Source organism: Schistocerca cancellata, chromosome 3, assembly GCF_023864275.1.
Source record: "Schistocerca cancellata isolate TAMUIC-IGC-003103 chromosome 3, iqSchCanc2.1, whole genome shotgun sequence".
In the NCBI taxonomy this organism is placed as follows: domain Eukaryota; kingdom Metazoa; phylum Arthropoda; class Insecta; order Orthoptera; family Acrididae; genus Schistocerca; species Schistocerca cancellata.
In genome coordinates this window covers 495233410-495248654 of record NC_064628.1, presented here as the reverse complement: position 1 = coordinate 495248654, position 15245 = coordinate 495233410, and the positions used below count along the sequence as shown (strand labels likewise).

Below are 15245 nucleotides of genomic sequence, written 5' to 3'. Positions count from 1 at the left end.
AGAGGGTTCTTTCCAGGTTTCAAAATGGGGATGACAATACTTTCCCGCCATTGCGATGGAAACTCACCCTCGACCCAGAGACGGTTGTAAAGGTCGAGGAGGCGTCGCTTGCAGTCCACTGAAAGGTGTTTCAGCATCTGACAGTGGATGCGATCTGGCCCGGGAGCGGTATCAGGGCAAGCGGCAAGGGCACTCTGAAATTCCCACTCACTGAATGGAGCGTTGTAGGGTTCAGAAGCGTTGGTGCGAAAAGAAAGGCTCCGACGTTCCATCCGCTCTTTAATGGAGCGGAAGGCCTGGGGGTAATTCGCAGAAGCGGAACTCATAGCAAAATGCTCTGCTAAGCGGTTTGCAATGACGTCGGAGTCAGTACAAACTGCTCCATTCAGTGAGAGCGCAGGGACGCTGGCAGGGGTCCGATAGCCGAAGACCCGTCGAATCTTGGCCCAGACCTGCGATGGAGTGACATGGAGTCCAATGGTGGACACATACCGCTCCCAGCACTCCTTCTTGCCTTGGCGGATAAGGAGGCGGGCCCGCGCACGCAGCCGTTTAAAGGCGATAAGGTGGTCCATGGAGGGATGTCGCTTGTGACGCTGGAGTGCCCGCCGGCGATCCTTAATCGCTTCAGCGATCTCAGGCGACCACCAAGGCACAGCCCTCCGCCGAGGGGACCCAGAAGAACGGGGAATGGCAGACTCGGCGGCAGTGACGATGCCGGCGGTGACCGATGTAACCACCACATCAATGGCATCAGTTGAGAGAGGCTCAATAGCGGCAGTGGAGGAGAACAAGTCCCAGTCAGCCTTATTCATAGCCCATCTGCTAGGGCGCCCAGAAGAGTGACGCTGTGGTAGTGACAGAAAAATCGGAAAGTGGTCACTACCACACAGGTCGTCATGCACACTCCAGTGGACAGATGGTAAGAGGCTAGGGCTACAGATTGAAAGGTCAATGGCGGAGTAGGTGCCATGCGCCACACTGAAGTGTGTGGAGGCACCATCATTCAAAATCGAGAGATCGAGCTGCGACAATAAATGCTCAACGGTGGCGCCTCGACCTGTTGCCACTGACCCACCCCACAGAGGGTTATGGGCGTTAAAGTCGCCCAGTAATAAAAAAGGTGGCGGCAATTGGGCTATCAGCGCAGCCAGGACATGCTGCGCGACATCACCCTCCGGTGGAAGGTAAAGACTGCAGATGGTAAGAGCCTGCGGCGTCCACACCCTAACAGCGACAGCCTCTAAAGCTGTTTGGAGAGGGACAGACTCGCTGTGAAGTGAGTTAAGGACATAGATGCAGACGCCACCAGACACCCTTACATAAGCTGCTCGGTTCTTATAATAACCCCGATAGCCACGGAGGGCGGGGGTGCGCATTGCTGGAAACCAAGTTTCCTGCAGAGCAATGCAGAGGAAAGGGTGAAGGCTGATAAGTTGGCGGAGCTCAGCTAGATGGTGGAAGAAACCGCTGCAGTTCCACTGGAGGATGGTTTTGTCCATGGCTGAGAAAGGCGTGCCGGGACTGGGACGGCAGATTACGCCGCTGGGTCACCTGCTGCCTCCGATTGAGCACCCGTGCTAGTGCTATTGCTAAGCACGGCGTCTGAGGGACCGGCGAGATCGAGGTCCTCAGCGGACGCCAGAATCTCCACCGCGTCCTCAGACGCAGAGCTAGAAGGTTGCGATGGGGTGGCTACCACCGCGCGTTCCTTGGGCTTAGAGCTGCTCTTCTTTGATTTCTCACGCTGCTCCTTGGGTTTAACTGGCTGGGAGGGCTTCACCGATTCAGTCTCCGGGACTGAGGAGGATCGGGAAGCCCTTCGACCTGCAGATCGTGGGCACTTACGCCACTGTCTATCGTCAGCCTTCCCGCCGGTGGAAACCTGGGAAGGGAGGGACCCAAGGGACCCCTTGCGAGCGTGAGAAGCCGAAGAAGTTGGACACTTCTCCGGCGTAGAAGCGGGGACCGACGTCCCCGATGGGGGGGATGGTGTTGCTCCTGAGGTAGGTGGCACAGGAGCAATCGGGTGGGTAGAGCCCCCCACTGGGAAGGGGGCAGGAGGAGTTGTACCACTCGTCGATCCGGCCGAAAGGCGCGAAACTGATGGGGCTAGCACAGGTGTTGTAACAGTGGCGTAGGAAGTTGTCATTCTCACTGGATGTAATCGGTCGTATTTCCGTTTGGCCTCAGTATAAGTCAGTCGGTCCAGGGTCTTATATTCCATGATTTTGCGCTCTTTCTGGAATATTCTGCAGTCTGGCGAGCAAGGTGAATGGTGCTCCCCGCAGTTGACGCAGATGGGAGGCGGGGCACATGGAGTATCGGGATGAGATGGGCGTCCGCAATCTCGACATGTGAGGCTGGAAGTGCAGCGGGAAGACATATGACCGAACTTCCAGCACTTGAAGCACCGCATCGGGGGGGGGATATAGGGCTTGACGTCACATCGGTAGACCATCACCTTGACCTTTTCCGGTAACGTATCACCCTCGAAGGCCAAGATGAAGGCACCGGTAGCAACCTGATTGTCCCTCGGACCCCGATGAACGCGCCGGACGAAATGAACACCTCTACGTTCTAAGTTGGCGCGCAGCTCGTCATCAAACTGCAAAAGGAGGTCCCTATGGAAAATAACACCCTGGACCATATTTAAACTCTTATGTGGAGTAATAGTAACGTTAACATCCCCCAACTTGTCACAAGCAAGTAACCTGCGTGACTGGGCGGAGGATGCCGTTTGTATCAGTACTGAGCCAGAGCGCATTTTAGACAAGCCCTCCACCTCCCCAAACTTGTCCTCTAAATGCTCGACGAAGAACTGAGGCTTTGTGGAGAGAAAAGACTCCCCATCAGCTCTCGTGCAAACTAAGAATCGGGGCGAATAACTGTTACCTCCATCCTGGGACTTACGCTCTTCCCACGGCGTGGCCAGGGAGGGGAACGTTTTCGGATCGTACTTCTGAGCATTAAATTGAGCCCGAGAACGCTTAGAGACTGCTGGCGGCTGGCCGCCAGCGAGAGATGATGTACCACGCTTCATTGCGGGTCATCCGCCCTGATGCCACCTACTCCGACCAAGGGCCCTCCCCACGGGCGCCACCCAGCCACAGCAAAGGCCACCTGGCAGGATGGCCGTTGCCGGGAGTCCTGATACCCCAGGAGGATAGGCATCTACTCCTTGGCATACGTGGGGAGTTAACGGCGCAGGCATCAGTAGAGCGATCCCTGTGTTGTCAGGGGGCTACAACCAAGAGGGTACATGGCGGCCCCACCACAACGGACTGGCTACCGTGCTGGATCTTAGGTGCAAAACTGTCCAAGGTCGTCGCCGCAGTTAAAAGAAACACTGCAGAGGGCAGCGTGGTAATCGCACCCAGGGACGTATCCCCGCCCTAAAGATCGAAAACGAGCGGGACACCATGGCAACGACGTGAAAGCCGGCTAAAGGTCTAATTGCACGACGGATACACAGTGCACCACGTAAGGCGCCCTTCCCCAATTGGCTCGCTCTTCGGAATAATTTAGAAAGATGGAGGTCAAACCCGAGAGGGGACCATCACATAAGGCCAAAACATGTGAGACTCCTTTTAGTCGCCTCTTACGACAGGCAGGAATACCGCGGGCCTATTCTAACCCCCGAACCCGCAGGGGGACTGGGCAGGTGGAGATACAGTCTCACAGTGCAACAAGTTCAGCAGTAACTAGCCTAAGGGATCTTCACCTTCCAAGGGCTTATGTTGTGGAAGGTAAATAGAATGCACAGTGACACTGACAGGGCCATGAACTATGTTTGCCATGGCTTCCAGTGTTTTGGCCATCACAGAAAGGAGTGGTATGTGGTCTTGACAAAGACTGGTATCCCAGCGTCACCCTGTCACCAGAAAGGCCTTTTTCATGGGGCTATAGTCTCCAAGTAAAAAAAGTATAAGTATCTTTAAAATATGTCTCTTGTAGGCATAGGAAGAGAAGTTTTTCCTGTATGAGAAGCCTCAATTTCTTCAAGTGCGTCCTGAACTCATTGATGATACACTGAAATATAGTGGGAAGGTCCTTCTCTGCCTTTCCCATTTCTCTTTACAGGGCTGGGGAATTTCTGATATTAAGTGGTGTGGGTGAGAGACCTTTTGGTTTCAATGTTCATATCTTCTGAATTTATGTAATCTGGTTCATCAAATACAACTAACTAAGGTGGTCTGATTGTTTTAACTCTTTCCTCTTGTTGTTGCTTTTGAACCGAATGTTTTTATTTCTATGGTAGACTGTCCACTAATGGTAACTCCAGGTAGGTTTGACTGTCTGGAGGACATTACCTGCTTTGATATTGGTGTGCTTTTAGAATTACACTTGCATGTACATGCACTCTAGTTTGCATCAATTATCTGTACCCACGTTACTACATTTATTATTGCTGGATGATTCTTTACCATTATGATAAACAATGTTGCAAAGACAGGCGGCTTTGTGCCTTGATTATCATCTTAGCATCACTGTGAGGTACTTATTTGGCGTTCTTTATATTTTTGAGTTTTCTTTCATCCCCATTCCAATTCTAGATGACATGACAGCTAAGACAGGGCAGCAGAGTGGGCATAGGGTTCTTTGAATATCAGCTGCTTCACAATTTCTGCAGTTTGCCTGTCCCTTACATGTAACGTCCACATTCCTGATGCTTAAAGCACTTTTAACAGCCTGTGTATGCAGGGTCGCACTTTAGGCATAAGAACCCTGCTTTCGTGTAAGCTGGGAGCTCAGGCGTCAAAGTTCAAGTAAAAGCTGCTGTTTTCAAGAGCACACCATTAATTCTCTTGATAATATTTCCCTACATCGATGACACTTTCACTTACCCATTCTTCTTTCAGTTCATATATTTACATCGCAATGATACCCTTGCATAACAAACTCCTTTGCTGTAATTAAAAGAGTATTGTGCAGCCTGTCACAATTTTCCACCCCCCAAGACATCTGGCATTTAATGTTGTCAGTTACAAGGTAGAGGACTCTGCTAGCAAAGTTTGATTTTTGAACTTTTTCACTGATTTCAGGTTTCCAGCCATTCCAGACATTGTTTTCTGGATAGAAAAGGATGACAGATTTCAAAACTTTCATCTTATCACATCAGAATTAAAATCAATTTCTGGAATTTGAACTGTGTTGCATTACTGTATTCCTGTCTCTCTTTTTCTGGGACTGTTGTGCTCACCAAGTCATCCACCCTATTTACTAGGAGCGGTTTTTTCTATCAATCTTAACCTCTGTAGAAGTCTCGTGAGCAACTATGAAAGTAAGAGTCCACCCAAACAGACCCCTACTTGTCTGGGTAAACCTTACACATTTGAAGTGCCTTATGATCAGGACAGTTAAGCAAAGATCTTCACGCCCTTCAACACGCAAGGATCCACTGCTGCACAGTGGTTGCCCATTCATGATCAAAACACAGTTACAGTTCACACTTGCTGCCACCAGCTTAGTGAAGCCATGTTTGCTGAACCCAAACACAGCCAACGAGGACTGACCTTCGTGAGGTGCTCACCAAATCTGCGCCATATCAGAAACCTCTACCATTAATATCCCTCCTTCCTGCCCCCACTTGAAATTCAGGTATGATAATCTTAGAAATTCCAACTATCAAATTAATTTAACTTAAAAATAGCTCCAACAGATGGGTATCTGTTGAGAAGCCAAAGAAATGTGTGGTTCATTTTCAGTAGTTGCAGACTGTAATAACTGCAATTCCAAGGAAAGCAGGTGCTTATAGGTGTGAACGTCACAGAACTATCAGTTTAAGAAGTCATGGCTGCAAAATACTAACACAAATTGTTTACCAAAGAATTGAGAAACTAGTTGGAGGTGACCTCGGGAAAGATCAGCTTGGATTCCGGAGAAATGGAGGAGCAAGTGAGACAATGGTGACCCTACAACTTATCTTGGATGACAGGCTAAGGAAATTCAAAACTATAGTATTTGTAGAATTGGAGAAAGCTTTTCAAAATGTCAACCTGAATACTCTCTTTTGAAATTCTGAATGTAACAGGGGTAAAATATAGGGAGCAAAAGATATATACAATTTGTACACAAACCACCTGGCAGTTATTATAGTCTAGCGGTTTGAAAGGGGAGCACTGGGTGAGAAAGGAGTGACACAGAGTTGTAGCCTATTCTCAATGTTATTTTGTCTGTACACTGAGCAAGCAGTAAAGGAAACCAAATAAAAATTTGGAGAAGGAATTAAATTGAAGGCAGAAGAGATAAAAGCTTGTCAGTGAGACTGTAAGTCTGTCATAGACAGCAAAGGGCTTTGAAGAGCAGTTGAACGAAATAGACAGTGCCTTGTAAGGACACAAAAGGAATATCAACAAGACAAAAATAAAAGTAGCAGAATATAGTGAAATTAAATCAGGTGATGTTGAGGGAATTCGAATAGGAAACGAGATACTAAATGTAGTAGATGTTTTTTCTGGGTAGTAAAATAACTGATGATGGCTGAAGCAGAGAGGACATAAAATGCAGACTTTATTTTTCCGAAGAAGTGAAATTTGTTAACATCGAATATAGATGTAAGTGTGAGCAAGTCTTTACTGGATGTATTTATATGGAGTGTAGCCATGTATGTAAGTGATACATGGAGAATAGGAGTGTGTGAAATGTGGTGATGTAGGAGAATGATGAAGATTAGATAGGTATATCATGTAACCAATGAGCAAGTGCTGAGCAAGTACTCTACAGAATTGGAGAGAAAAATTTCTGGAATAACTTGACTAAAAGAAGGGCTTGTTTGATAGGACACATTCACATGTCACAGGATCATCAATTCAGTATTGAAGAGAAATGTGTGTGTGTGTGTGTGTGGGGGGGGGGGGGGGGGGGGTAAGTTGTAGAGGAAGACCAAGAGATGAATAAAGAAGCAGATTCAAGAGGATGTAGGTTGCAGTAGTTATTCAGAGATGAAAAGGCCTGCATAGGATAGAGTAGCATGGAGAGCTGCATCAAATCAGTCTTTGGACTGAAGACACCACCACCACGAAAGAAACAACGAGGAAGAGAGGATATTTATTTATTTTACTTCATGTATTTCTTTTCTTTTCCACCTTCTTGTTGGAAAGAAGAATCTTGAGATCAATTTTTTAAGACCGTATGTGTCCACTTGTCACTGTTGTTGCTCAGTTGGCCAACATTTTTATTTTATCTGCATTAGCCTCAAAGGTTTTCATTAACATGTCTGACACTCATATATTGCACAAGAGATTGTTGTGATACAAAAAACAATTCTACTGCAGTGTGGTCCATGTACTGTTCATTAATGGCAAAGAACATCTGTTGTCTTTAGTAATGTTCATGTGTGTTTTGACCTGAGATTGCACACATTCTGAAAAAGTGTTACCCATTATGTCTGACAGACTGTTTCAGCATGTTTTTGGTGATAGGAATTTCAAATGTTTTTACATATATAAAATCTTTTTGAAATGTTCTTGGGTATTCAAACAGTTGGTGTCATCCACATCTGTCTTGTTTTATGTACGCAATGTTATATATCTATCTGCCTACACATTCCACACACTGTGTGCAGAAATTAGGTTGTCATCTTGTGTCATCTGAAAGTTTTCTGTTATTCAGCATACATCCAGTTTGCCATGTACATTATCCCACTCTGAACACATACAAACTTGGTGTCCTCTGTCTTGGTATTCATACTAAACTTCTACTAAAAAAATCTATCAAACAGTCTGTTGCAGAACTCACCACTGTATCTATCACTGATCCACGCAGTGGTCCTTGAAGTTTCTCCAATAACTTCTGACCAACAAGCATCGACAACCAATTAGGCTTCAAAACACAAAGAAACTGGCCTATGCTTTCACTTTTCATACCTGTAACACAATTACAAAATAATCACAGAACATTAATTTCAAAAATCTTGGTACCAAATTACTAAGTGTGGTAATCCTGTCAGAACAGCCTATATCAATGAAAATAATCAATGTTCAAAAATACAATTGGATAGTTAAGAAAATTCACTCACCATGTGGGAGCAGGAGAAAACACACATAAAAGACGCGGAAATCGCAAGCTTTCAGAGGCAGTGGCTACTTCTCCTAGCAGAAAGGGGGAGGGGGGGAATGAAGAGTGATGAAGGAAAAGCACTGGTGAGGTTTAGGAAATGGGGTCTGTTACAGAGAAGTTGCCCAGAACCCCCAGATCAGGGAAGACTTACTGGATGGGATCAAAAGTAAAGACTCACTGTTGGTGCTGGTACCAAATTAACGGCAGAAGCTACAGTAATAAGCAAGAAAGGGGTTATTGAAAAAACATCGTATAAGCATCAATAAAAACAGACAACTAAGGCAGACAGGAGGGGGGGGGTAAATAGCTAGTTTCTAAATAAAAAGAAATAGAAAAACAAAAGGGCAGAAATAAAGTTAATAGTTGCTGAAACGAAATGCTGTCAAAAAAAAAAAAAAAAAACAACAACAACAACAACAACAACAACAACAACACGTAAATTTAGGCCAGATTGCTGTCAAGAATCAAGCGTATGTAACGCCCATTCCCACCTGCAGAATTCTGAGAAACCCTTGTCAGAGGGGGAATCCAGATGGCACCTGTGGTGGAACAAATACCAAGCTCATGACTATCATGTTGTAGAGCACGCTCTGCAATTGAATATTGGGTGTTACCAGTATACATCCTCTGTCTACGTGAGCAACAAGTGAGGCAGACTGGATCTTATTTAAGGGCGTGACTGTAGGAAATCATAGCCTTGTTGATTAATACATTGATTACCAGAATACTATTGAGTAACAAGAGGTGTACTCCTAAGTTTTCTTGGGGGGGGGGGGGGGGGGGAGGGTGGCAGCAGTATAAGGATTGTGTGTGATGACACACCTGTACAGTGAAGGACAAGGTGAAAATCATGGTGTACTGTTGTAAAGAGTCTGCTTCTAAACAAGTATGTTTGCTTCGAATGCCAAGCCTGTACAGTAGGGAATGTTTGACACAAAATGGATGGCAGCTGTCAAAATGTAAGTACTGTTACTTGTTAATAGTTTTAACATAAACAGAAGTGTTTCGCTGACCCTCAGAAAAGATGAGGTCAACATCAAGGAAAGCGGCATGAGATTTGGAATCAGACCACATGAAACATAATTGGGAGCATGTATGTAGAGATCCCAAAAATTTCAATAGGTCAGCCTCACGAGTTTGTATGAGAATGATGATGTCAACATACCTAAAACGAACCATGGGCTGACGACTTACGGATCCCAGGGAAGCCTGTCCAAGTGATCCATGAAAATGTTGGCATAGATTGGAGCCATCCTGGTTCCCACAGCCATACGCTCGATTTGTTTGTATGCCTGCCTCTCATAAGTAAAGTAGTTGTTCGTAAGTATAAAGGTGATCAAAGTGAGCAGAAAGGAAGTAATAGGTTTGTAATCACACTGGTTGAGATAATGTTAGCAGCAGACAGACCATGTACACATGGAATGTTGGTGTAGAGGGAGGTGGCATCAATGTTGACAAGTAGGGTGTGTGGCGGGAGTTGGCCATTCTCACCTCAGCCTTCACTGGATGTAATTACCCCACCAGCCTGGTTCAAAAGCAGATTTCCTGGGCCATCAATCCAGTCCTGGTACTGCTGGTCCCTCCAATAAATTACTTTGGACCACACCACTTGTCACTCAGTATCATCCTGGTCTGGAGTGTATTAGTCAGCTACTTTGACAAGGCCATGACTTCCTAAAATCATGCCCTCAAATGAGATCCATTCTGTCTGAGATTTTGCCCACCACAACTAGCATAGCTTTTCTTTGCCCTCCCACTCTCTGCAACACTCTTGTCAGGCCCTATGTTCCTTCTGCACCCCATCTCTCTACACTATGGCTCCTACTGCTGAGACCGTCCTTGATGCAAGTCTTGCCCTATGCACCCTCCTACCACGGCCTGTACCATCCCAGTAACTGGCAAAACATATACTATGAAAGGGAGAGCCACCTTTGAAACGACACATGCCATATACCAGTTGTTATGTAAACACTATTCAGCCTTTTACATCAGCATGACTACCACCAAATTATGTTAGGATGAATGAACATAGGCAGAGACTGTATACTGGCAACACACAATGTGCTGTTGTACAGCATGCTCTAGAACATGACAATTGTGACCTTAGTGCCTGTTTCACCACACATGCCATCTGGATTATTCCCACAGGCACCAGTTTCTCACAATTCCACAGGTGGAAACTAGCACTACACCAAGACCTCGGTTCTTGCCACCCACCTGGGCTTAATTTACGTTAATTTCTTCCGTATCAGCATTTCTTCACAGTAATTACTCCTTCCTTCAATCCATTTTAGTTTTGTACATCTTTCATTTTCTTACTTGTCCAGTTTTCACCTTCCTCTCCCATCTCTGTTACATTCAAAGCACTTGGCTTTTCACTCTCATTTAAATCTTACATGATGTTCAAGGAGTAATCTCTTCATCTTTCTTTTTAAATATATTTTTCCCACGTGGAATGTTTCCCATTATATATATATATATTTATAATAGAAGGAAACATTCCACGAAGGAAAAATATACCTAAAAACAAAGATGATGTGACTTACCAAATGAAAGTGCTGGCAGGTCGACAGACACACAAATGAACACAAACATACACACAAAATCCAAGCTTTCGCAACAAACTGTTGCCTCATCAGGAAAGAGGGAAGGAGAGGGAAAGACGAAAGGATGTGGGTTTTAAGGGAGAGGGTAAGGAGTCATTCCAGTCCCGGGAGCGGAAAGACTTACCTTAGGGGGAAAAAAGGACGGGTATACACTCGCACACACACACACATATCCATCCACACATATACAGACACAAGCAGACATATTTAAAGACAAAGAGTTTGGGCAGAGATGTCAGTCGAGGCAGAAGTGCAGAGGCAAAGATGTTGATGAATGACAGGTGAGGTATGAGTGGCGGAAATTTGAAATTAGCGGAGATTGAGGCCTGGTGGATAACGGGAAGAGAGGATATATTGAAGAGCAAGTTCCCATCTCCGGAGTTCGGATAGGTTGGTGTTAGTAGGAAGTATCCAGATAACCCGGACGGTGTAACACTGCGCCAAGATGTGCTGGTCGTGCACCAAGGCATGTTTAGCCACAGGGTGATCCTCATTACCAACAAACACTGTCTGCCTGTGTCCATTCATGCGAATGGACAGTTCGTTGCTGGTCATTCCCACATAGAATGCATCACAGTGTAGGCAGGTCAGTTGGTAGATCACGTGGGTGCTTTCACACGTGGCTCTGCCTTTGATTGTGTACACCTTCCGGGTTACAGGACTGGAGTAGGTGGTGGTGGGAGGGTGCATGGGACAGGTTTTACACCGGGGGCGGTTACAAGGGTAGGAGCCAGAGGGTAGGGAAGGTGGTTTGGGGATTTCATAGGGATGAACTAAGAGGTTACGAAGGTTAGGTGGACGGCGGAAAGACACTCTTGGTGGAGTGGGGAGGATTTCATGAAGGATGGATCTCATTTCAGGGCAGGATTTGAGGAAGTCGTATCCCTGCTGGAGAGCCACATTCAGAATCTGATCCAGTCCCGGAAAGTATCCTGTTACAAGTGGGGCACTTTTGTGGTTCTTCTGTGAGAGGTTCTGGGTTTGAGAGGATGAGGAAGTGGCTCTGGTTATTTGCTTCTGTACCAGGTCGGGAGGGTAGTTGCGGGATGCGAAAGCTGTTGTCAGGTTGTTGGTGTAATGCTTCAGGGATTCTGGACTGGAGCAGATTCGTTTGCCACGAAGACCTAGGCTGTAGAGAAGGGACCGTGTTTGTTGGTAATGAGGATCACCCTGTGGCTAAACATGCCTTGGTGCACGACCAGCACATCTTGGCGCAGTGTTACACCGTCCGGGTTATCTGGATACTTCCTACTAACACCAACCTATCTGAACTCCGGAGATGGGAACTTGCTCTTCAATATATCCTCTCTTCCCGTTATCCACCAGGCCTCAATCTCCGCTAATTTCAAATTTCCGCCACTCATACCTCACCTGTCATTCATCAACATCTTTGCCTCTGCACTTCTGCCTCGACTGACATCTCTGCCCAAACTCTTTGTCTTTAAATATGTCTGCTTGTGTCTGTATATGTGTGGATGGATATGTGTGTGTGTGCGAGTGTATACCCGTCCTTTTTTCCCCCTAAGGTAAGTCTTTCCGCTCCCGGGACTGGAATGACTCTTTACCCTCTCCCTTAAAACCCACATCCTTTCGTCTTTCCCTCTCCTTCCCTCTTTCCTGATGAGGCAACAGTTTGTTGCGAAAGCTTGGATTTTGTGTGTATGTTTGTGTTCGTTTGTGTGTCTGTCGACCTGCCAGCACTTTCATTTGGTAAGTCACATCATCTTTGTTTTTAGGTATAGAGGGAAACATTTCATGTGGGAAAAATATATCTTAAAAGAAAGATGATGAGACTTACCAAACAAAAGCGCTGGCAGGTCGATAGACACAAACGAATACAAACATACACACAAAATTCTAGCTTTCGCAACCAACGGTTGCCTCGTCAGGAAAGAGGGAAGGAAAGGGAAAGACAAAAGGATGTGGGTTTTAAGGGAGAGGGTAAGGAGTAATTCCAATCCCGGGAGCGGAAAGACTTACCTTAGGGGGAAAAAAGGACAGGTATACTCCTAATGATCCAACTCCCCAAGACACTATCCAAATTGAACCATGCCTGGAACAGTTCCGTCCTCCGTCACAGCGGGACCCACCTCCTCTTCCTCAAAATCACCCTCTCCTAACCTTCCAGGAATTTCTGACTTCCAGCCTTGCCTCTCAATCCTTCTTAAAAAACCTTAATCCTACTCCCAACATCACCACTGCTGAAGCCCAGGCTATCCGTGATCCGAAGGCTGACCAATCCATCGTCATTCTTCCGGCGGACAAGGGTTCCACGACTGTGGTACTTGATCGTCGGGAGTATGTGGCTGAGGGACTGCGTCAGCTTCCAGACAACACTACATACAAAGTTTGCCAAGGTAATCCCATTCCTGATGTCCAGGCAGAGCTTCAAGGAATCCTCAGAACCTTAGGCCCCCTACAAAACCTTTCACCTGACTCCATCAACCTCCTGATCCCACCAACACCCCGCACCACTACCTTCTACCTTCTTCCCAAAATTCACAAACCCAATCATCCCGGCCGTCCCATTGTAGCTGGTTACCAAGCCCCCACAGAACGCATCTCTGCCTACGTAGATCAACACCTTCAACCCATTACATGCAGTCTCCCATCCTTCATCAAAGACACCAACCACTTTCTCGAACGCCTGGAATCCCTACCCAGTCTGTTACCCCCGGAAATCATCCTTGTAACCATTGATGCCACTTCCTTATACACAAATATTCCGCATGTCCAGGGCCTCGCTGCGATGGAGCACTTCCTTTCACGCCGATCACCTGCCGCCCTACCTAAAACCTCTTTCCTCATTACCTTAGCCAGCTTCATCCTGACCCACAACTTCTTCACTTTTGAAGGCCAGACATACCAACAATTAAAGGGAACAGCCATGGGTACCAGGATGGCCCCCTCGTATGCCAACCTATTCATGGGTCGCTTAGAGGAAACCTTCTTGGTTACCCAGGCCTTCCAACCCAAAGTTTGGTACAGATTTATTGATGACATTTTCATGATCTGGACTCACAGTGAAGAAGAACTCCAGAATTTCCTCTCCAATCTCAACTCCTTTGGTTCCATCAGATTCACCTGGTCCTACTCTAAATCCCATGCCACTTTCCTTGACGTTGACCTCCACCTGTCCAATGGCCAGCTTCACACGTCCGTCCACATCAAACCCACCAACAAGCAACAGTACCTCCATTATGACAGCTGCCACCCATTCCACATCAAACGGTCCCTTCCCTACAGCCTAGGTCTTCATGGCAAACGAATCTGCTCCAGTCTGGAATCCTTGAACCATTACACCAACAACCTGAAAACAGCTTTTGCATCCCGTAACTACCCTACCTTCCCTACCCTCTGGCTCCTACCCTTGTAACCGCCCCCGGTGTAAAACCAGTCCCATGCACCCTCCCACCACCACCTACTCCAGTCCTGTAACCCGGAAGGTGTACACAATCAAAGGCAGAGCCACATGTGAAAGCACTCACGTGATCTACCAACTGACCTGCATACACTGTGATGCATTCTATGTGGGAATGACCAGCAACAAACTGTCCATTCGCATGAATGGACACAGGCAGACAGTGTTTGTTGGTAATGAGGATCACCCTGTGGCTAAACATGCCTTGGTGCACGGCCAGCACATCTTGGCGCAGTGTTACACTGTCCGGGTTATCTGGATACTTCCCACCAACACCAACCTATCCGAACTCCGGAGATGGGAACTTTCTCTTCAATATATCCTCTCTTCCCGTTATCCACCAGGCCTCAATCTCCGCTAATTTCAAGTTGCCGCCACTCATACCTCACCTGTCATTCAACAACATCTTTGCCTCTGCACTCCTGCCTCGACTGACATCTCTGCCCAAACTCTTTGTCTTTAAATATGTCTGCTTGTGTCTGTATATGTGTGGATGGATATGTGTGTGTGTGCGAGTGTATACCCGTCCCTTTTTCCCCCTAAGGTAAGTCTTTCCGCTCCCGGGACTGGAATGACTCCTTACCCTCTCCCTTAAAACCCACATCCTTTCGTCTTTCCCTCTCCTTCCCTCTTTCCTGATGAGGCAACAGTTTGTTGCGAAAGCTTGAATTTTGTGTGTATGTTTGTGTTCGTTTGTCTGTCTTGTATATATATATATATATATATATATATATATATATATATATATATATATATATATATATATATATATATATATATATGGTTATAATAGAAGGAAACATTCCATGAAGGAAAAATATACTTAAAAACAAAGATGATGTGACTTACCAAATGAAAGTGCTGGCAGGTCGACAGACACACAAACGAACACAAACATACACACAAAATTCAAGCTTTCGCAACAAACTGTTGCCTCATCAGGAAAGAGGGAAGGAGAGGGAAAGACGAAAGGATGTGGGTTTTAAGGGAGAGGGTAAGGAGTCATTCCAGTCCCGGGAGCGGAAAGACTTACCTTAGGGGGAAAAAAGGACGGGTATATACTCGCGCACACACACACACATATCCATCCACACATATACCTTATATATAGTTATAATAGAAGGAAACATTCCACGTAGGAAAAATATACCTAAAAA

The 15245-nt window shown here is 46.2% G+C and overlaps 1 protein-coding gene across 4 annotated transcripts in view; it reads right to left on the bottom strand.

Moving 5' to 3' along the window:
• LOC126175265 (uncharacterized) overlaps nucleotides 1-15245 on the bottom strand; it is a 247585-nt gene that overhangs the window by 49898 nt on the left and 182442 nt on the right. For all 4 annotated transcript variants that reach the window (XM_049921911.1, XM_049921910.1, XM_049921913.1 and 1 more), the window contains one exon: nucleotides 7741-7868. In XM_049921911.1, coding sequence (XP_049777868.1) covers nucleotides 7741-7868 — 128 coding nt within the window. The remainder of the gene's footprint in view (nucleotides 1-7740; nucleotides 7869-15245) is intronic.